Source organism: Schistocerca piceifrons, chromosome 7 (genome assembly GCF_021461385.2).
Source record: "Schistocerca piceifrons isolate TAMUIC-IGC-003096 chromosome 7, iqSchPice1.1, whole genome shotgun sequence".
Taxonomy (NCBI): domain Eukaryota; kingdom Metazoa; phylum Arthropoda; class Insecta; order Orthoptera; family Acrididae; genus Schistocerca; species Schistocerca piceifrons.
In genome coordinates, this window is record NC_060144.1 from 557,086,821 (window position 1) to 557,110,060 (window position 23,240).

The window sequence follows — 23,240 nt, forward strand, 5'->3', positions numbered from 1 at the left end:
CGTTCCATTTCATATCACTTCAAAATTTTACACCCAGATATTTAAACAATGTGACTGTCAAGCAGGACACTACTAATGCTGTATCCAAACATTACGGATTTGTTTTTCACTTTGTTCTACCTTTGGAGCTAGCTGCCATTCATCACAACTAGAAATTTTGTCTAATTCATCTTGTATCTTCCTTTAGTCACTTAACGATGACACCTTACCATACACCACAGCATCATCACCAAACAACCACAGATTACTGCTCACCCTGTCCACCAAATAATTTCTGTATACAGATAATAGCAGTGGTTCTATCATATTTTCCTGGGGCACTCCTGACAATACCCTTATGTCTGATGAACACTCGCCATCAAAGACAACATACTGGATTCTATAACTTAAGTCTGAGTCACTCATATATCTTTGACTATTCCATGTGCTTGTACCGTCATGAATAATTTGCATTGGGGCACCCTGTCAAACACTTTCTGGGAATTGAGAAATATGAAATCTGCCTACTGCTCTTCATCCATAGTTTGCAATACAACATGTGAGAAAAGAGCAAGTTGAGTTTCACACAAGCGATCATTTCTCAAACCATGCTGATTCATGGACATAAGCTTCTCGGACTCAAGAAAATTAATTACATTCGGACTCAGAATATGTTCAAGGAATCTGCAGCAAACCGATGTTACGGATACGCAATTTTGCGGGTCTGTTCTTTTGGGTTTCTTATACCCAGTAGTAACCTGCCCTTTTTTTTTGGTCACTATGGATTTTGCACTGGGCGAGAAATCCGTGATAAATAGAAAATAAGTAAGAGGCCAATGGCGCAGAACGCTCTTTAAAAAATCGATTTGGGATTCCATTCTGATCTGGTGACTTATTTGTTTTCAACTCCTTCAGCTGTTTCTCTACATCAAGGATAATTAGTACTATGTCGTCCATATGGGAGTCTGTTGACAGTCATATGACAGTATGTTTGTATGATCCTCCTTCGTGAATGATTTCTTGAATGTGAAATTTAAAACTTCGACTTTTGTTTTGTTGTCTTTAAATGCCACACTGGACTAGCCAACAAACGACTGGATGGAACCCTTAGATCTGCTTAGTAATTTTGCACAGGACCAGAATTTTTTCAGCTACTCTAGCAGATCTTTTGCTGTGGTATGACGGTGGTACTATGTGTATGCTTCGCGCATAGATCTTTCCACAGACTTTCTACTAACCTTTGTGTGTAGTCATTTGGCAATTCTCTTTTGAATGAAGAGTGCAATAGCCTCTGCTTCATCAGCAGTTTCCGACTCTCATTATTAAACCATGACGGGTCTTTTATGTCTTAATCACTTACTAGGCACATAAATCTCTAGACCACGATTTACAATCTCTTTAAACTTTGCCTGTAATTCATCTACATCCCTCTTATTGTAACTAAGTGATTCAGTCCTTTTCCTTCATCCCTCTTCCTTCCCCTTCAATCCTTCAGTCTGAAGAAGGAGCCACTGGCTCCAAAAGTATGCCAATTACAACCATCCTTTATGTGTATGTTCTGCCACTACTTGGTGAATAGATTTTTTATCTATCCAATTAAATAATTTTGTCAACAATTAACTTGGTTTCACCAGTTATACATGACCAGGTAACTCACTGTCACACTCAACTTTGACTTCAATAGAGACAATATTTTTGTCAACTGAAATGAACACACTTCCTCCTGTGCTCTCTAATCTGTCTTTCCGATATATGTTCCACAACTCACTAAATATCTCAGAACTTCCCACTTCGGGTTTCAGCCACCTCTCTGCCCCAAGAATAATTTGAGCAAGAGAACTTTCCTGGAGAACAGTAAATTCGGGAACTTTACTATGAATACTTTGACAATTTACTGATAAAATTTTTACAGTCAAAGTGTATTTACTACAAATGTGATCTGACTTCACCTGCCGCATATCGACCAGCGAGTGTTCATAAGAGCATCTGAAAATACTGCCGGGCCTAAAAATCCGTCATGTGTACTCCACAAGTACTCTGCTAACTGAGTAGCTGCTTTCTTCGTGTAGTGCACCCATGACCTATCAAGGAGAGTCGTACAAAAGGAGTACATAAAAAGCAGACTAGCACTGGCATAAAAGGGCATTTCTGGCCAAAAGAAGTATATTACAAGGGCCTTTTTTTTCCCAACCTCCATTCGCTGAGTATAGAAGCTATGCAAGCAGCAAAAAGAGGACATGCACTGTGGGCTACTGCGCAACTCTCGCACTACACACTCCGCGATTGCCGACCGCAGGGCATCAGTCTACATTGCACTACAGCGGCCCTTGTAATATCAAACATGGCCCTTAATTTTCGGAGGAAATTTCTGAGAGTGTCGTTTGGAGCACAGAATTAAATTGTGGGAAAACCAGAAAACAAACAGAGATTGGAATACATCCAGCAAATAACTGAGAATGTAGGTTGCAAGCGCTATTATAAGATGAAGAGGCTGGCACAGGAGAGAAATTCCTGATGTGCTGCATAAAACCAGTCAGAAGACTGGTGGCTCAAAAAAGTTGCAATGCTCCTTAAACCTAGTCTGAAAACATCTGCCAGTTTGTCTAATGTACCGGGAATCACATTGTGGATACTTAATACAATAAATGCCTGTTCTATTACACGGTTTGGGTTCCCTGTATTTGTAGTGAATAAGATGTTGCCCATTATTATGAGGAATAAAGAAAGTGGGAATAATGCTTAAGTCTCTCAACCACTTTACCACTATCTCTGGAATAATACTACTGTTGTTGTTGTGGTCTTCAGTCCAGAGACTGGTTTGATGCAGCTCTCCATGCTACTCTACCCTGTGCAAGCTTCTTCATCTCCCAGTACCTACTGCAGCCTACATCGTTCTGAATCTGCTTAGTGTATTCATCTCTTGGTCTCCCTCTACGATTTTTACCCTCCACGCTGCCCTCCAGTACTAAATTGGTGATCCCTTGATGCCTCAGAACATATCCTACCAAGCGATCCCTTATTATAGTCAAGGTGTGCCACAAACTTCTCTTCTCCCCAATTCTATTCAATACCTCCTCATTAGTCACGTGATCTACCCATCTAATCTTCAGCATTCTTCTGTAGCACCACATTTCGAAAGCTTCTATCCTCTTTTTGTCTAAGCTATTTTTCGTCCATGTTTCACTTCCATACATGGCTACAATCCATACAAATACTTTCAGAAACGACTTCCGGACAAATCTATACTTGATGTTAACAAATTTCTCTTCTTCAGAAACGCTTTCCTTGCCATTCCCAGTCTACATTTTACATCCTCTCTACTTCAACCATCATCAGTTATTTTGCTCCCCAAATATCAAAACTGCTTCACTACTTTTAAGTGTCTCATTTCCTAATCTAATTCCCTCAGCATCACCCACCGTAATCCGACTACATTCCATTATCCTCGTTTTGCTTTTGTTGATGTTCATCTTATACCCTCCTTTCAAGACACTGTCCATTTCGTTCAACTTCTCTTCCAACTCCTTTGCTGTCTCTGACAGAATTACAATGTCATCGGCGAACCTCAAAGTTTTTATTTCTTCTCCATGGATTTTAATACCTACTCAGAACTTTTCTTTTGTTTCCTTTGCTGTTTGCTCAATATACACATTGAATAGCATCAGGGAGAGGCTACAACCCCATCTCACTCCCTTCCCAACCACTGCTTCACTTTCATGCCCCTCGACTCTTATAACTGCCGTCTGGTTTCTGTACAAATTGTAAATAGCCTTTCGCTCTCTGTATTTTACCGCTGCCGCCTTCAGAATTTGAAAGAGAGTATTCCAGTCAACACTGTCAAAAGCTTTCTCTAAGTCTACAAATGCTAGAAACGTAGGTTTGCCTTTCCTTAATCTTCCTTCTAAGATAAGTCGTAAGGTTAGTATTGCCTCACGTGTTCCAACATTTCTACGGAATCCAAACTGATCTTTCCAGAGGTCCGCTTCTACCAGTTTTTCCATTCGTCTGTAAAGAATTCGCGTCAGTATTTTTCAGCTGTGACTTATTAAACTGACAGTTCAGTAATTTTAACATCTGTCAACAACTGCTTTCTTTGGGATTGGAATTATTATATTCTTCTTGAAGTCTGAGGGTATTTCGCCTGTCTCATACATCTTGCTCACCAGATGGTAGAGTTTTGTCAGGACTGGCTCTCCCAAGGCCGTCAGTAGTTCTAATGGAATGTTGTCTACTCCCGGGGCCTTGTTTTGAATCAGGTCTTTCAGTGCTCTGTCAAACTCTTCACGCAGTATCTTATCTCCCATTTCGTCTTCATCTACATCCTCTTCCATTTCCATAATATTGTCCTCAAATACATCGCCCTTGTATAAAACCTCAATATACTCCTTCCATCTTTCTGCCTTCCCTTCTTTGCTTAGAACTGGGTTTCCATCTGAGCTCTTGATATTCATACAAGTGGTTCTCTTCTCTCCAAAGGTCTCTTAAATTTTCCTGTAGGCAGTATCTATCTTACCCCTCATGAGATAAGCCTCTAAATCCTTACATTTGTCCTCTAGCCATCCCTGCTTAGCCATTTTGCACTTCCTGTCAATCTCATTTTTGAGATCTACATCTACATCTACGTCAATACTCCGCAAGCCACCTGGCGGTGTGTGGCGGAGGGCACTTTATGTGCCACGGTCATTACCTCCCTTTTCTGTTCCAGTCGCGTATGGTTCGCGGGAAGAACGACTGTCTGAAAGCCTCCGTACGCGCTCGAATCTCTCTAATTTTACATTCGTGATCTCCTTGGAAGGTATAAGTAGGGGGAAGCAATATATTCAATACCTCATCCAGCAATGCACCCTCTCGAAACCTGGCGAGCAAGCTACACCGCGATGCAGAGCGCCTCTCTTGCATAGTCTGCCACTTGAGCTTGCTAAACATCTCCGTAACGCTATCATGGTTACCAAATAACCCTGTGACGAAACGCGCCGCTCTTCTTTGGATCTTCTCTATCTCCTCCGTCAACTCGAACTGGTACGGATCCCACACTGATGAGCAACACTCAAGTATACGTCCGAACGAGTGTTTTGTAAGCCACCTCCTTTGTTGATGGACTACATTTTCTAAGGACTCTCCCAATGAATCTCAACCTGGTACCCGCCTTACCAACAATTAATTTTATATGACCATTCCACTTCGAATCGTTCCGCACGCATACTCCCAGATATTTTACAGAAGTAACTGCTACCAGTGTTTGTTCCGCTATCATATAATCATACAATAAAGGATCCTTCTTTCATATGTATTTGCAATACATTACATCTGTCTATGTTAAGGGTTAGTTGCCACTCCCTGCACCAAGTGCCTATCCGCTGCAGATCTTCCAGCATTTCGCTACAATTTTCTAATGCTGCAACTTCTCTGATACTACAGCATCATCTGCGAAAAGCCGCATGGAACTTCCGACACTATCTACTAGGTCATTTATATATATTGTGAAAAGCAATGGTCCCATAACACTCCCCTGTGGCATGCCAGAGGTTACTTTAACGTCTGTAGACGTCCCTCCATTGAGAACAACATGCTGTGTTCTGTTTGCTAAAAACTCTTCAATCCAGTCACACAGTTGGTCTGATGTTCCGTAGGCTCTTTCTTTGTTTATCAGGCGACAGTGCGGAACTGTATCGAACAGCTTTCGGAAGTCAAGGAAAATGGCATCAACCTGGGAGCCTGTATCTAATATTTTGTGGGTCTCATGAACAAATAAAGCGAGTTGGGTCTCACACGATCGCTGTTTCCGGAATCCATGTTGATTCCTACAGAGTAGATTCTGGGTTTCCAAAAACGACATGATACGCGAGCAACAAACATGTTCTAAAATTCTACAACAGATCGACGTCAGAGATATAGGTCTATAGTTTTGCGCATCTGCTCGATGACCCTTCTTGAAGACTGGGACTACCTGTGCTCTTTTCCAATCATTTGGTACCTTCCGTTCCTCTAGAGACTTGTGGTACACGCCTGTTAGAAGGGGGCAAGTTCTTTCGCATACTCTGTGTAGAATCAAATTGGTATCCCGTCAGGTCCAGTGGACTTTCCTCTGTTGAGTGATTCCAGTTGCTTTTCTATTCTTTGGACACTTATTTCGATGTCAGCCATTTTTTCGTTTGTGCGAGGATTTAGAGAAGGAACTGCAGTGCGGTCTTCCTCTGTGAAACAGCTTTGGAAAAAGGTGTTTAGTATTCCAGCTTTACGCGTGTCATCCTCTGTCTCAATGCCATCATCATCCCGGAGTGTCTGGATATGCTGTTTCGAGCCACTTACTGATTTAACGTAAGACCAGAACTTCCTATGATTTTCTGTCAAGTCGTTACATAGAAGTTTGCTTTCAAATTCACTGAACGCTTCACGCATAGCCCTCCTTACGCTAACTTTGACATCGTTTAGCTTCTGTTTGTCTGAGAGGTTTTGGCTGCGTTTACACTTGGAGTGAAGCTCTCTTTGCTTTCGCAGTAGTTTCCTAACTTTGTTGTTGAACCACGGTGGGTTTTTCCCGTCCCTCACAGTTTTACTCGGCACGTACCTGTCTAAAACGCATTTTACGACTGCCTTGAACTTTTTCCATAAACACTCAACATTGTCAGTGTCGGAACAGAAATTTTCGTTTTGATCTGTTAGGTAGTCTGAAATCTGCCTTCTATTACTCTTGCTAAACAGATAAACCTTCCTCCCTTTTTTTATATTCCTATTAACTTCCATACTCAGGGATGCTGCAACGGCCTTGTGATCACTGATTCCCTGTTCTGCACTTACAGAGTCGAAAAGTTCGGGTCTGTTTGTTATCAGTAGGTCCAAGATGTTATCTCCACGAGTCGGTTTTCCGTTTAATTGCTCGAGGTAATTTTCGGATAATGCACTCAGTATAATTTCACTCGATGCTCTGTCCCTACCACCCGTCCTAAACGTTAGAGTGTCCCAGTCTATATCTGGTAAGTTGAAATCTCCACCTAAGACTATAACATGCTGAGAAAATTTATGTGAAATGTATTCCAAATTTTCTCTCAGTTGTTCTGCCACTAAAGCTGCTGAGTCGGGAGGTCGGTAAAAGGAGCCAACTATTAACCTAGCTCGGTTGTTGAGTGTAACCTCCACCCATAATAATTCGCAGGAACTATCCACTTCTACTTCACTACAGGATAAACTATTACTAACAGCGACAAACATGCCACCACCGGTTGCGTGCAATCTATCCTTTCTAAACACCATCTGTGCCTTTGTAAAAATTTCGGCAGAATTTATCTCTGGCTCCAGCCAGCTTTCTGTACCGATAACGATTTCAGCTTCGGTGCTTTCTATCAGCGCTTGAAGTTCCGGTACTTTACCAATGCAGCTTCGACAGTTTACAATTACAATACCGATTGCTGCTTGGTCCCCGCATGTCCTGACTTTGCCCCACACCCTTTGAGGCTGCTGCCCTTTCTGTACTTGCCCGAGGCCATCTAACCTAAAAAACTGCCCAGTCCACGCCACACAACCCCTGCTACCCGTGTAGCCACTTGCTGCGTGTAGTGGACTCCTGACCTATCCAGCAGAACCCGAAACCACACCACCCTATGGCGCAAGTCGAGGAATCTGCAGCCCACACAGTCGCAGAACCGTCTCAGCCTCTGATTCAGACCCTCCACTCGGCTCTGTGCCAAAGGTCCGCAGTCAGTCCTGTCGACGATGCTGCAGATGGTGAGCTCTGCTTTCATCCCGCTAGCGAGACTGGCCTGAGAGGATTTCCTCCTATCCATAGCGACACACATCTCCGATCCATAGCGACACACATCATTGGTGCCGACATGAGCAACCACCAGCAGATGGGAGCACCCTGTACCCTTCATGGCATCCGGAAGGACCCTTTCCACATCTGGAATGACTCCCCCCGGTATGCACACGGAGTGCACATTGGTTTTCTTCCCCTCTCTTGCTGCCATATCCCTAAGGGGCCCCATTACGCGCCTGACGTTGGAGCTCCAAACTACCAGTAAGCCCACCCTCTGCAACCGCCCGGATCTTGCAGACTGAGGGGCAACCTCTGGAACAGGACAAGCAGCCATGTCCGGCCGAAGGTCAGTATCAGCCTGAGACAGAGCCTGAAACTGGTTCGTCAGACAAACTGGAGAGGCCTTCCATTCAGCCCTTCAGAATGTCTTTCGGCCCCTGCCACACCTCGAGACGACCTCCCACTCTACCACAGGTGAGGGATCAGCCTCAATGTGGGCAGTATCCAGGGCAGCCACAGTCTTAGTCCGATCGGGGGATGCGTGGGACGAGCTGGCCGTCCCCGACAAACCCCCATCCAGACCCCCACAGTGATGCCCATTGGCAACAGCCTCAAGCTGTGTGACCGAAGCCAACACTGCCTGAAGCTGGGAGCGAAGGGATGCCAACTCAGCCTGCATCCGAACACAGCAGTTGCAGTCCCTATCCATGCTAAAAACTGTTGTGCAAAGAACGTCTGAACTGATCTACAGAGAGCACAAACAATTCGACACAAAATTTAAACTGTTATTAAAATACAAGATTGCCTAGTAAATGCAGTAATGCTGCTACTTGCGCACTCTGACACACTGCTCGGCGGCGGAAGGAGACTACGCGATTTTACACTATTCAGGTACTAAAACGCGATGCTACAACTCTCAAATACTACAATACGCCCGAAATTTATGAATTAAACAACGCAAATACCAAAAACACGCAAAGAAATTAAGAATTAAACTACGTAACAAATAAGTGAGCTAAGAGTATACGACTTGCTGCTGCAGCTGCTTATCCAACGGCGGCAGGGAGCAGATGTTTGTATTCCTTTTTGCCTGCTTCACTTACTGCATTTTTGTATTTTCTCTTTTCATCAATTAAATTCAGTACCTCTTCTGTTACCCAAGGATTTCTACTAGCCCTCGTCTTTTTACCTACTTGATCATCTGCTGCCTTCACTATTTCATTCCTCAAAGCTACCCATTCTTCTTCTACTGTATTTCTTTCCCCCATTCCTGTCAATTGTTCCTTTATGCTCTCCCTGAAACTCTGTACAACCTCTGGTTCTGTCAGTTTATCCAGGTCCCATCTCCTTAAATTCCCACCTTTTTGTTGTTTCTTCAATCTAATCTATAGTTCATAACCAATAGATTGTGGGCAGAGTCCACATCTGCTCCTGGAAATGTCTTACAATTTAAAATCTGGTTCCTAAATCTTTGTCTTACCATTATATAATCTATCTGAAACCTTCTAGTATCTCCAGGGTTCTTCCATGTATACAACCTTCTTTCATGATGTTAGCTATGATTAAGTTATGCTCTGTGCAAAATTCTACCAGGCGGCTTCCTCTTTCATTTCTTAGCCCCATACTACAGTAGGGAGTCTTAAGATACTTCTCTCCCGTATCCTGTACAATGACTGTGCTGCCTAAAAACCCATTATTTCTACTTTTTTTTTTTTGCAAATTGTTTATTTCTTCCAAAATCTTGGTAGGATACCTTTTAGCATAAGTTAAGCACTTTACTGGGACCTCATTGCTTATTAAAGTCATCCTATTGACGTGGAACTTTGTGTAAAGGCCGTGCATTTATGGACTCTAGCATGCATAGAAGAACTATGTATCAGTGTATCAATGGTGATTAGTTTTTGGTAAATACAAACCCAACCCCGTCACTATGCACAGTAAGTAACAAATTCAAATACGGTACAGCAACATATTGTGGGAACTCTGCAGTAAATTTGATGATAGGTGCTTGGTTAATCAGGGTCTTACACAAATCTAAAAGCTGGTCCCTGTCCTCACCATAAATGACACTTATGTCACCAATATACATCCTATATAGCACCATTTTATCTTTGCACTGGGGGTGTTCATTAAAATATTTTCCCTCAAAGTGTGACGAAGTGGCTAATGGAGTGCCACTGCTGAACCTGCAGGTTTAAGGAGAACTTTAACTTTTTTTTTTTGTCTCATTAGTCTTCTGATGGGCGTGACACATCCTGCCACAAATTCCTCTCCTGTGCCAACCTCTATATTTCAGAGTAGAGCTTGCAACCTATATTCTCAATTATTTGCTGGATGTCTTCCAGGATCTGTCTTCCTTTACAGTTTTTTACCTTCTACAACTCCTCTACTACCATGGACATTATACCGTGATGTCTTAACAGATGTCCCACCATCCTGTGCGTTCTTCTTGTCAGTGTTTTCCATATATCCCTTTCCTTGCCACATGTCGAATGTTTGTTTCTCTTCTTTTCCAGTTTTCCCACAGTCCATGTTTCACTTCATACAACGCTGTGCTCCAAATGTACACTCTCAGAAATTTCTTCCTCAAATTATGGCCTATGTTTGATACTAGTAAACTTCACTTGACAGGGAATGCCCTTCCTGCAAGACATAGTTAAGGAGCACTGTAACGTTAATAAGCCAAAATCAATTATGTCTAAGCACTTACCATTAAGTAATCACAAACCAGGGAATATTAATGAGGACAATTCTATATTTCACGCCTATTGCAAGGGCTTGACTTTAAACATATTGGAATAAAGAGATATTTTCAAATGTAGACTGAACAATTCTGACACTGCTCTCAACAAAAAAGTCGGGTTCAAGCAAAAAATCCTCTGAATAGCTTTGCACAATGCTTTCAATTGTCAATTCTGGGTGTAGCTTATTGGTTTCTCTGCTGTTACTTCTTCACCCTGACATGAGCCCTTAATCAGTGCCCTGTATCTTTTTTATTGCAATAACATCAGACGGTTAACTGCTATAAAACATTTCAGTTTGCAACTGTTTTCAGTTTTTTCCACTGTTTATTTTTTTTAAATTTCTTATACATTTTACCTTTTAAATTCACAGGTTCACAACTTTATCATTTGTCACATTTGGCTTTTCTGCTATTGGATGCAGATTTTGGCATTTTTTACGCATTTCGCGCTTCGAATAACACTATTATTTATGCATTCTGTGTCATGTATCTGTTGCTTGCTTGCACTACTTCTGTTATTAGTCTTGCTGCTTTTCTTATTTGCTTGTTAAGCTAACATCTCTCATAGTGAACTGCCATTACTTTCAGTTATTACCTATATTTCTTCAGTATTCTTTATTCGGCATTCAATATAATGGAAGGAAACATTCCACGTGGGAAAAATTATATATAAAAACAAAGATGAGGTGACTTACCGAACAAAAGCGCTGGCAGGTCGATAGACACACAAACAAACACAAACACACACACAAAATTCAAGCTTTCGCAACAAACTGTTGCCTCATCAGGAAAGAGGTAAGGAGAGGGGAAGACGAAAGGAAGTGGGTTTTAAAGGAGAGGGTAAGGAGTCATACCAATCCCGGGAGCGGAAAGACTTACCTTAGGGGGAAAAAAGGACAGGTATACACTCGCACACACGCACATATCCATCCACACATACAGACACAAGCAGACAAAATCTCTGCCCAAACTCTTTGTCTTTAAATATGTCTGCTTGTGTCTGTATGTGTGGATGGATATGTGCGTGTGTGCGAGTGTATACCTGTCCTTTTTTCCCCCTAAGGTAAGTCTTTCCGCTCCCGGGATTGGTATGACTCCTTACCCTCTCCTTTAAAACCCACTTCCTTTCGTCTTCCCCTCTCCTTACCTCTTTCCTGATGAGGCAACAGTTTGTTGCGAAAGCTTGAATTTTGTGTGTGTGTTTGTGTTTGTTTGTGTGTCTATCGACCTGCCAGCGCTTTTGTTCGGTAAGTCACCTCATCTTTGTTTTTATTCGGCATTCATACGTACTTGTACTCTAGTTTCTTTTTGCGCCATGTTATGCGCCCCCTTCAAGGTGTTTACCATGAAAACAGCCTAAACAGCCTGCAGCATTACTGCTCAGTCCCCATGCTGCAGGCACATGGGTCACACAGGCATTCGGTAAATGTTGGCCATGAACGTTACCACTGTTTTCTCGTGGTTCACCGTATCATGTTTATAGGTGATTTACTGTTTGCAGCACAGGGTCATTATTTAACTTTGGTCAAGCCTATGACTTCCACCTAATGTCATAATGTCATATGGTGGCTTTCTTCTAGTAGACTGTATGCATTCCTGGTGGCAATTTTGAAACAAGAGACATTTTCCCATGCTGCACTTGCAAGTTGGGGTTCTTTGCAGCCATAATTTTGGATGCTATTATGGCAGTCCACCTGTGCTAGACGTTTGCCAACCAGTTGTTTGCACATGAAAATGACATCCTACTATCGCTATATAGGCTACATTTAAAAAAAATCATTTCATCCAACCTCCTGAATTTTTAAAACTTTTTTAATTCTTTAAAGAAGTAGGTTACAATTATTGTTATACTTTAGATTTCAGATACACGAAATCACCCCAAAACTATGGTAGTGTATAGTGGCTTCTGTCATGTAAAACTTGAGTCAATAAAAGCATTTTACAACTGTGGCAGATTTGTTTAGCATGAATATGTAGCGGAACAGTTATTGTTGTACCACAAATAAAAATTTATGACATTTCATATTGGTGTGCATCATTAATGTGAAGTACTGTGCATAAAAAGTCGTAGTTTATGTACAGACAATGGTGTGGTGCAATCAGTTTTCAAAACAAACCCAACATTGAAACATGTCAGGTTCTTAAACACACACACACACACACACACACACACACACACACACACACTTGGCAGATGCAGTTTATCTGTAAAATCTTATTAAAAATAAGAAAGGGAAACAGAACTGAACTCACCTTCTCTGGTGTCAAACACTTCATATTTGTGCTGCTTATCAAATGGCGCAGGTATTCATGAAGATCTGTTAAGTTTGTATTCACAGAAACCTGATGAACAAAGAGGAAGAATTTGAAGTTGAAATGACTTAATTTTGCTGTGACATAGAAAGATATTTAATCACAAATCTAATGCAATCTCTTTACAAAAAATTACTAATTGCATCAATGCAATACTAAGTGCTAACATTTCTCAAAGAAGTCTCCTTACTATTAGAGGCATGCAAACTGCTCTATAAACAACCACGACACAACGTAGTACATGTCTTCACCAGAGTAGGTCCTATTTTTCTCAATTTTTCTCTGAGTACTTGAACATTTGTATAACTAGATATGAATGAGTAAGACATTCAAGGCAAAAGTCTTTAATGGCTTCAACTGATCCCTGGCAATTATGCAGTCATTATTGTAAAATTCCACAATGATACAATCTACACTGCTCTGAGATGTTATAACAGGGAAAATATTTTTTAGAAAATCTGAACGATGTAGTGACAGAGCTTCATGATAATGCCTTGATACCCCTCAAGAGAACCTGCATAGCATTTCTGAAAATGGTTGGTTTTGGTAAAATGACTTGCCACTGTCAGTTTAAGTGATCCCAAGTTTCATCCCAAGTAGTACATCTTGCAAGGAAGCAATTAAGTCTAATGCAAAATGTCATAAAATTGCTTCACAAGTATATGCATGCCACTCTTTCAACTTAAGAATCGGCAAATGTAGCACCCACTTGGCCTTACATTATTAAATTTCAATGCAGCGTGAATAATGTGGTATTTCAAGCTCACTTTAACTTAGTGTGGTTTCAGGTGCTGGAATGCTTTCTAGAAACTACAGTGGCTGGCTCTGAGCACTATGCGACTTAACTTCTGAGGTCATCAGTCGCCTAGAACTTAGAACTAATTAAACCTAACTAACCTAAGGACATCACACACATCCATGCCCGAGGCAGGATTCGAACCTGCGACCGTAGAGGTCACGCGGTTCCAGACTGAAGCGCCTTTAACCGCACGGCCACACCGGCCGGCGAAACTACAGTTTGGAGCATCAGATGGTGAAGGCAGATCAATTGAAAATGCCCTACTACATCCCAGCAGTTTAGTTTTGAGAAACTGGCACCACCAAACAAAATCTCCATTCGTCTATGAAGTTTAATAAGTTCAAAACAGACTGCTTTCAGAAACTGGACGACGTTATAAAGTTATTAGTAGACATAAATCTCAGAGTAACTGTATGTACAGTAGTAGCGATAATGAGAGCGCTTGTGCATCTCCACCCTCCCATCACCTACATTTCTAATAATGCCACTACTTTTAAAATACTGGGTAATATTCTGAAATTCTATTAGAAATTTATTGTGTTAATTTTACTTCCTGCCATAACATAATACTTCGTATTGCATGTGAACGGTGACAGAGAAGGAAACATAATGCAATATCAACTTAAGTAATCCCATAACATCAATTTCACACGTACCTTATTTTCCCACTCAAATTCTGCCCACATCTGACGGAATTCAGTGTCATTGCAAGTGGCAGGAACTATGTAATCCATGATATCAATATGAATATCATTAAGTACAACAACATTGCGATCAGAAGCAGCTCCACTCACATCGTACACTGAAAATAACAATCACTAATAACATATTAGAAAAACTTTGGCTCCAGAGTGGAGTTATTTGAAATTTGCAAACTGGTTAAAAACTGGGCTCATATTCTATTTTGCAGAAACTCACACAAAACTACAGAACATTTGCAAAATGCATACATACCTATGTTACCAAAAATTATTCCATTTTCGGTTGAAGCAACCTTAACATTAGCTTTTATGTTGCAGAAGTCATGAGGTGCAAGAACCACAGGCTGTGGTTTCTCAACAAGCTTCAAATCACCCATTGTTGCAAGTTCAAGAGTACAGTTTTGTAAAGTATCATCTGTAATGTATATAAACATTTATTAGAAACTGGTGACCCCAATATTCAACTGACAAAAATTAATGTATGTATTTTTGCCTGGCATTAAGATATGACATACAAACTAACCTGTCTGGTTTACAATAAGCACATCAAGCACAATGTCGTACTGGTTGACATGGACATATGCCTCCGCATACACAGGGTCAGAAAACCCTGTGAGCTGAGTGACTTTACTGAGCCTGCTGCTGATGGCTAGGGTCTCTGGGCTGCTGCGAGAACCAGAGGGGCCACCTGCCACAGCCTGTGTCAGGCTCAACTCAAACACATTTTCTGCTCCTCCCAAATCTCCACGATGAGCTGACAATTGTACAAACGAGATTGGATCGTCTGCCTGCACTTTAGAGCCTGGCTTTTCCTTTGCCTGTATAAGAGTGAGATTAGGATTAATCTGAGAACAGAATGATTTGTATGACTTAATAATTACCAAATCATTATTTGTTGGGGTTGAGTTGTTTTGGGGGAAGAGACCAAACAGCAAGGTCATCGGTCTCATCGAATTAGGACGGACAGGGAAGGAAGTTGGTCGTGCCCTTACAAAGGAACCATCCCAGCATTTGCCTGGAGCGATTTTAGGGAAATCACAGAAAACCTAAATCAGGATGGCCGGACGCAGGATTGAACAGTCATCCTCCCGAATGTGAGTCCAGTGTGCTAATGATTATTTGTGATGATTTTGTTACTCACCAAGAGTAAATATAAATAATCAGCAATATGAACACTCACAGTATCGATTCATGGCATAGGGTGTATAAATGAGGTTCTTGTAATTATATATCTTAGTTTATTCACAGAGAACTCCCTTCATTCACAAAGAAAGCAGCTCATGTAAGAGAGCATCAAAAATTAGAGCAAAAAATGATACACATATGACAAATTAGACCAAACAGTTAGAGAAACTGAAGTATTTACTACCAGTGTCGTATTTACTTTGCAAGTAGGAAGCATTTTCTTCTCTGAACATAATCTGTTTCAGGTTTCATATTTTTCACTTTCCTGCTTCTGACATTACACATACCTTTTGTGTAGATGCTTCTTCTTCAGCTTTTGCAGCAAGCATGTTTGATAAAGCTTTGCGGCAGTGTTCATTAAATATGCCTACAATGACAGGAGATTTGTCAGACAGCACTTTCAGACACAAAAACAATCGATCCGCATCATCATTGGTCATGGCTTTAGAAGGAAGACCTGAAAGTACATTCAAAATGAATTTAGTTATGTGCTTTGACAGGTTAGCAAAATCATCACAGAGTTAATTTGTTCATTATTATTCGTAATAAAACAATATGGAAATCCATGTTGTATTGGCTGTTTTTCAAACAAAATCTCTACAGACTGACAGTCTAAGATGTGTGTCAGCTTTGTGTGATATTTAGAGATTACTGGAAAGATGATGATTACGAAAATTATCAGAACATTGCAGTAGTACAAACTTTTAACTCTTCTGCTAATACAAGATTCTTTATCACAATTGTGATTCTTTGTGAATCAACTTTAATTTTATTAGGCCAACACAAATTATTTATTAACTTGACTGTAGAATCCACACACAACCACACAGATGCAGACAATAAGCTATGACATTACATAAATCTTTGATTAATGGAACCTAGCAGACCTTTGAATAATCTGCCAGTTACTGATAGGGAAACGTGACAGTGACGTTGTAATAGACATTGGTGACAAAGCCTTAGACAGGACTGAGCATTTCAATCTTGTAATTTTCTTTGCCTGATACAAGGGTCATTTCAAAAGTCCTGCACACTGCGTATGCATGACAGTTACGGTGCGTTGTAGCATGTCAAAATTAATTTTGAACAGTTTTGTGTCGCTACGTAAATAATGTGATCATCTCAAACCACTACGACAGCAGCAAAATGTCATAAAGCAGATAAAGGATGTAAAAATACTTTATTTCTTGTAACTAAAAAGTCTGTGTGTGTGTGTGTGTGTGTGTGTGTGTGTGTGTGTGTGTGTGTGTGTGTGTGTTCTAGAAAAACCAGTATTGTAACCAGCTGTACAAGTGTTCAGCTAGAAGTGGCAAAGACCATCTACGCGACGGTGGCGGACAGCAGCAACGTGTGCCAGAGATCATTCTGGGTGAGCTGGCTGCTATACAACAAAACGACAGCCACAAGAAATTATATATTGTTTTTTAAAGAATAACGGTAGTGCCCTATGTTTGTCTAGATTTAGGGTTCATCTACAGTTTTGTTGAAAGACAATACTGTGAAAAGGAAAGTTGCTACCCACCATATAGCGGAGATGCTGAGTCGCAGATAGGCACAACAAAAAGACTGTCACAAACAATAGCTTTTGGCCGGTAAGGCCTTCGTCAGAATTAGGGGGCAAACACACACAGACACATTCATGCAAACCCAACTCACACACACATTACTGAAATCTCAGGCAATTGAGGTCACAGTGTGTGTATGTGTGTGTCGCCGTTGATACTTTGCTAGGAGAATTCGATATCGATTGTCAAGACAATTAGAGATTTTCTATGAATTTTGTTAGAAAGGTTTCAGCAGCTTGTAATGAGTGGACTTAGATTAGATAATACAGTAATGATACTAGGCACAATCAGTGGAACTGTTTGATGAATTTTATCTGAAAGTAGCTCCTGGTAATTTTGTTTTGTACTTGACCTGCGGTCAAGCAATCTTTGAATGATGGGCACAGTGTAGCATTTCTGGTACACTGTGTTAGTTTGAAGATTGGTATTTGTGTGTCATAGATACGACTGCAAATGAAAGTCTAACAAGGTCCAGTTTTATTGCCTGTTATAGTTTGTTGCACATGCCAAAGGATTTGGGTGTTACTTATAGTTTGGAGAATTTGGGATAAGCACACTCTCAGGTGGTTGAGTGTTAGCTATTTGTGTAGATTTGTGGAGGATAGTGTTACTAGGAGGCAGTAACTTCTTGTACAGTGTGGAGTATTTAATAATCGAGTGTTGTTCTCAAGTTTTTCTTGATCGTAGGATCAACTACAGAAACAAATAGACCAAAAGTGAATTGCAATTACCAGGATAATTAGTCCGTACTCTTCGTTAATGACACATTTATAGATATTCCCTTGCCCTAGTTGCACCAATTGAAGACGGAAAATCCAACTGCTATCATCATTCTAGTAGTACGTGATGAGTTATCAAACAGGAACAGTTTCTGAAAAGGATTGTTGGGCTTGAAACATGGATACCAGGTTCCGAACCAGAACTGAAGTCTCAGTTGTCACAATGGGAAAGTTCCAACCCTCCATACCTAACAAAATGCTGCCGCCAACAATCAAAAATGATGATTTTTGCGTATGACATGAGTGGAGTCATAGCTACAAATGAAGTGTCCCAGGGGATGCCTGTAACAGACGCAGAATACAAGCTGTTTCTGCAAAATGTTTTGCACCTGAAAATTTGTCAAAGGAAGCCTGACACACTTGCAGCTAGTGCCCTCATTCTGCATGATAATGCAAAACTGCGTATTGTCCTATTTGTGAGAACAATGCTTGACAAATATGGATGGGAAATACTTGCCTTCATTGGCTCAAGCTGAGGATGCTACTCAACCGCCAGATGATGAGCAACTGCCATCACTGCTCCAACAAACTTCCCAGCCACATGACTTGGTCTTAATCTGCAGCAACAGCAACTGGCTCCTCTTAGTCCCCAGCTCTATCAATAGGTGGCAGTGTGTCACTACAGGCGTTATACTAACTCCAGTAGGGGATATTTACTGCCACCTCAGCCAATTGTACCCTTGTGAATTTGCTACCCACATTGTTCATAATTTCTTCCAGCATTGGGATTGGCATTGCCACCAACTTTAAATCTCACATTAGCTGATGGCATGGCAGAACCCACTTCTACAACCCCTATAGCACAATACCACAAATCATATATTTCACCTACCCTGCAGGTGTCAGGCTAATACCAACCAAGAATTTGCTAGCATATTTGGGCAGATGGTCGCTGCATTTCTGTCTGTCATGGAAGTGAAGCCAACTACTGCAGAACAAATGAACTGCTTACGCTGTCATCTTCTCAAGGGTCTGTGATGAGGCACTATCAGGTTGCACACACCACTGTTACCTGCTGAGCTTCTAGGTGCCTTACAACTGATGCCAATGAAGCTGTTCAGTTAGTTCTGATTGAACCATTCAAAAATGGCTCTGAGCACTATGGGACTTAACTTCTGAGGTCATCAGTCCCCTAGAACTTAGAACTACTTAAACCTAACTAACCTAAGGACATCACACACACCCATGCCCGAGGGAGGGTTCGAGCCTGCGACCATAGCGGCCGCGCAGTTCCAGACTGTAGCGCCTAGAACCGCTCGGCCACTCCGGCCGGCTTGAACCATTCCATCAACTACTTGGGAGCCCAACGAAGGAAAAGAACAGCAACAACATGTCACCATTTCTAGTCAAGTTCTCTGTTTTCTTTGCACTACCACGTGCTTGCTTGTGTGAACACTTGTATAAAATTAGTAGCACAAAAAGGTACCATATTTAGTTGAATCAAGAATGGTAAAAATGTATTATTTCCTACAGATCATTTTTATTTTTATAATAAAGTATTTGCAACAGTCAACTGGAAAAGAACACAGGTTCAGGAAAAGGAATGGGCCCATTTTAGTACTGCTTATTGTCATAGTCTACTCACCAGATTTTCCAAGATGCAACACAGAAGCCATAATAAGCATGGCTTCTGCAGTAAACCTGTTTTGTCGACGGATATCTGGTACAGCTGTGCAATAACGCAGTGCTAGTTTCGCTAAGGTTGTTCCCAAAGCTGCTCCAATAAAGAAGTCACCTTCCATTAAATACTGACGAAGGGGAGGTCTTGCTTCACCTTTCTTTGCCACGCTAGTGAGAGAAATTGCTTTCTTTGTAATGAAGGCACATTTATTAAAGCATATAACTTTATGTGGATTATTATAGCCATTTTATGTTATTAAAGTATAAAAACAATAGTTACAAAAATGTCTCTTTGATAATTTCCAAGTGTACATAATGGAAAGAAAGGGAGATTACAATTGATCTCACTGACCCTGTATTCATTATAGATAAAGCAGCTGCTCATCTGGGTTACAATGGGAAGCCAATGAAGTGAAAAATTGCTACATTAACAATAAAAAATGGTAGGCTGAGAGAACAATTGGAGGCTGGGGTAACGAGGATGGATGGGGGAGGGGGCAGTTAAGGGGGACGAGATGAGTTGGAGGGAAAGGGAGGGATGGGAGGGGCAGAGAAGAGGGGGGGGGGGGGAGGGAGAGAGAGAGAGAGAGAGAGAGAGAGAGAGAGAGAGAGAGAGAGAGAGAGAGAGAGAGAGTTGATTTTGAAATGGTAAAGGGGAGGGGAGGTGGAGTTGATAAACTGATTCAGGGCGCCCAGTTTATTCTATTAAGAGAATCCCCTGAGGTTTCCAGGTTTAAAAATGTTAAAATGTGTGTGAAATCTTATGGGACTTAACTGCTAAGGTCATCAGTCCCTAAGCTTAAACACTACGTAACCTAAATTATCCTAAGGACAAACAGACACACCCACGCCCGAGGGAGGACTCGAACCTCCGCCGGGACCAGCCACACAGTCCATGACTGGAGCGCTTAAGACTGCTCGGCTAATCCCACGCGGCGTTTCCAGGTTTCAATTTCTGATTTGTTCAAATACATTTTGTGCATATTTACTCAACAACTTGTAAGTGATTATTATCAGTTCAACCATGATGGAAAATATATATACATTAAACTGAAGACTTTTTCTTTGTTTGATAAATAACGTTCAGTGATAAAATTTGTAGAAAAGTTAAACGATAAAATTGAATATGTTTTATTATAAATTTCATTTCCACTAAAAAAAAAACTCAAACTAGGTATAATGCCATCATGGACGTGGTGACATTCAATGACTGATTATGCTTTCACAATGTACAAGATAACACAAACAGGTAAGTACAGCACAACTGCAGTCTCGACAAAAAAATTAAATAGCCTATTTTATTTCTGTGTGTAAGGAATGTACACAATGTATGTTAAAAGTTATACTGCATATCAATTGCTAGTACAGAAGGGGAAAACGGGAGGGGGGGGGGGGGGAGAGGAGAGGTTATAACTCATACTACAAGGTAATTTTTTTTTATGCTGGGACAAACCCATATCAATTGTTGCACAATGAGGAGGTGGTTGTCAGTAAAACTAGAAACATGATTTGAATATAATAGAGGGAAACATTCCATGCGGGAAAAATATATTTAAAAATAAAGATAATAGAGGGAAACATTCCATGCGGGAAAAATATATTTAAAAATAAAGATGATGTGACTTACCATACGAAAGTGCTGGCAGGTCGATAGAAACACAAACAAACACATACATACACACAAAATTCTAGCTTTCGCAACCAATGGTTGCTTCGTCAGGAAAGAGGGAAGGAGAGGGAAAGATGAAAGGATGTGGGTTTTAAGGGAGAGGGTAAGGAGTCATTCCAATCCCGGGAGCGGAAAGACTTACCTTAGGGGGAAAAAGACTTACCTTAGGGGGAAAAAAGGACAGGTATACACTCGCGCACACACACACATATCCATCTGCACATACACAGACACAAGCAGACATTTTGTGTCTGTGTCTGAGTATGTGCGGATGGATATGTGTGTGTGCGCGCACGCGCGCGCGCGCGCGAGTGTATACCTGTCCTTTTTTCCCCCTAAGGTAAGTCTTTCCGCTCCCGGGATTGGAATGACTCCTTACCCTCTCCCTTAAAACCCACATCCTTTCGTCTTTCCCTCTCCTTCCCTCTTTCCTGACGAAGCAACCATTGGTTGCGAAAGCTAGAATTTTGTGTGTATGTATGTGTTTGTTTGTGTTTCTATCGACCTGCCAGCGCTTTCGTATGGTAAGTCACATCATCTTTGTTTTTAAATATAGAAACATGATTTGATTGACAAACATATTCATTGCACCAAGATTGGTATTAAATGACATATTGCACAGAAGACTGATAGGAAAAATTATAAGTAATAAGGGAAACTGTGTGTGTGTGTGTGTGTGTGTGTGTGTGTGTGTGTGTGTGTGTGTGTGTGTGCGTGTGTGCGTGTGTGTGTGTGTGTGTGTGTGTGGGGGGGGGGGGGGGCGGTAAATTTACTAAAGAAATGAAAAATAAAAACATCATAAAAAGATATATTTAGAATGATAGATAATAGCAAGTGCACATTTTTTATGCACATAAAAATTAACCTTCATTCTAAGAGACAAAATAAAATCATCGGTCAACATCAAAAATGATATAAAAACACTATGGAGTAGACAATATGTTCAGAATGTACTGTACATTTTACTGCAGAGTCTACAAAAATACAATAAGCAAAGATATTATACAATAATAAATTAGTAAAGGAATCTAACAACAAAATGAAAGGCATTTGAAGTGTTGTAAACATGAAACAAATAACAAGCCAAACAATAAAAAGAAAACTTTAAACTGGACCTAAATTATATTTTTAATGACTAACTTAGTAAAATAGTTGAGGACCTAAAGAAAAACACTTTCTTTACAAACATCTTCATGACAAACCAGGAAAGGCTTTTTGATGTCTTAGGTCACTACCAATCCATTGAGATTCATCACTTTCATCGTCATTGTCTGGACTCACTATGCGCATAAAATATTTACTTTTCCAACAACTCTGTCAGGAAACTGCATGGAGGTCATCGAGACCCCATATTCTTCCCTAAATTTTGATCCTCCCCATCTTTTCAAAATAAGTTGTACACAGTCTGTCAGCTAAATATACTACTAACCATTCAAATACTGACTTCATCCTGAAATCCTCCAGAAATTTCAGGCCACCATGGCTTAATCACACCTGAATACATGCTAGAGAAAGAAGAGAAAATCATTTTTGCCTAAAATCCACAGTACCATGTTGGATTAGGATCTAGAACTTAACTGCTATACCAAGGGTAATTCTCCCTTAACCCCTTAACCTATGATTTAAGTTCCAACAGGTTTTAGCATATGCTTCAGTAATGATTCAGCTATTTCAGTCTCATAATCAATGTAACTCTGAATTTTCATGTCATTTATTTTGTTGCGTAAAATGCATGAACTGAGTAGATCAATATTGAACAGAAAGATAATTTTTCAGTGTCCTTTCACATGTCTTCTCTTGATTGGGAAGCTTGTTAGTATTTGGTCTTGTTGATCAGTTCCAATCATTCCCTTACTGTACTCAACACACAACCCAATTTCAAAGTACAATTAGACCCTTGTGTAATGATCCCTACTGTTTCATCTTTTGTCATAATAATTTGAACATCTTGGTTATCTTTCCATTTTACAGGAATTATTCGATTACAGCTCCTCATTCTGTATCCCCCCTTTTAATTTTACTTTACAGAAATCTTTTGGCATATTCTTTCTATTCGCATTTACATTTCACACTTGTTTTATAACTGTGCAATAGCGTCTTAAATAGTTTTGGTGAAGAGTACCAATTATCTAGG

At 40.6% G+C, this 23,240-nt stretch overlaps 1 protein-coding gene across 2 annotated transcripts in view; it reads right to left on the reverse strand.

The window, feature by feature from the left end:
* Positions 1-23,240, reverse strand: part of LOC124805013 (coatomer subunit beta) — a 122,038-nt gene that overhangs the window by 11,815 nt on the left and 86,983 nt on the right. For both annotated transcript variants that reach the window (XM_047265416.1, XM_047265417.1), the window contains exons 12-17: positions 19,403-19,605; positions 15,761-15,930; positions 14,812-15,106; positions 14,542-14,703; positions 14,244-14,389; positions 12,729-12,818 (exon numbers count right to left, since the gene is read on the reverse strand). In XM_047265416.1, the coding sequence (XP_047121372.1) occupies positions 12,729-12,818; positions 14,244-14,389; positions 14,542-14,703; positions 14,812-15,106; positions 15,761-15,930; positions 19,403-19,605 (1,066 nt within the window). The remainder of the gene's footprint in view (positions 1-12,728; positions 12,819-14,243; positions 14,390-14,541; positions 14,704-14,811; positions 15,107-15,760; positions 15,931-19,402; positions 19,606-23,240) is intronic.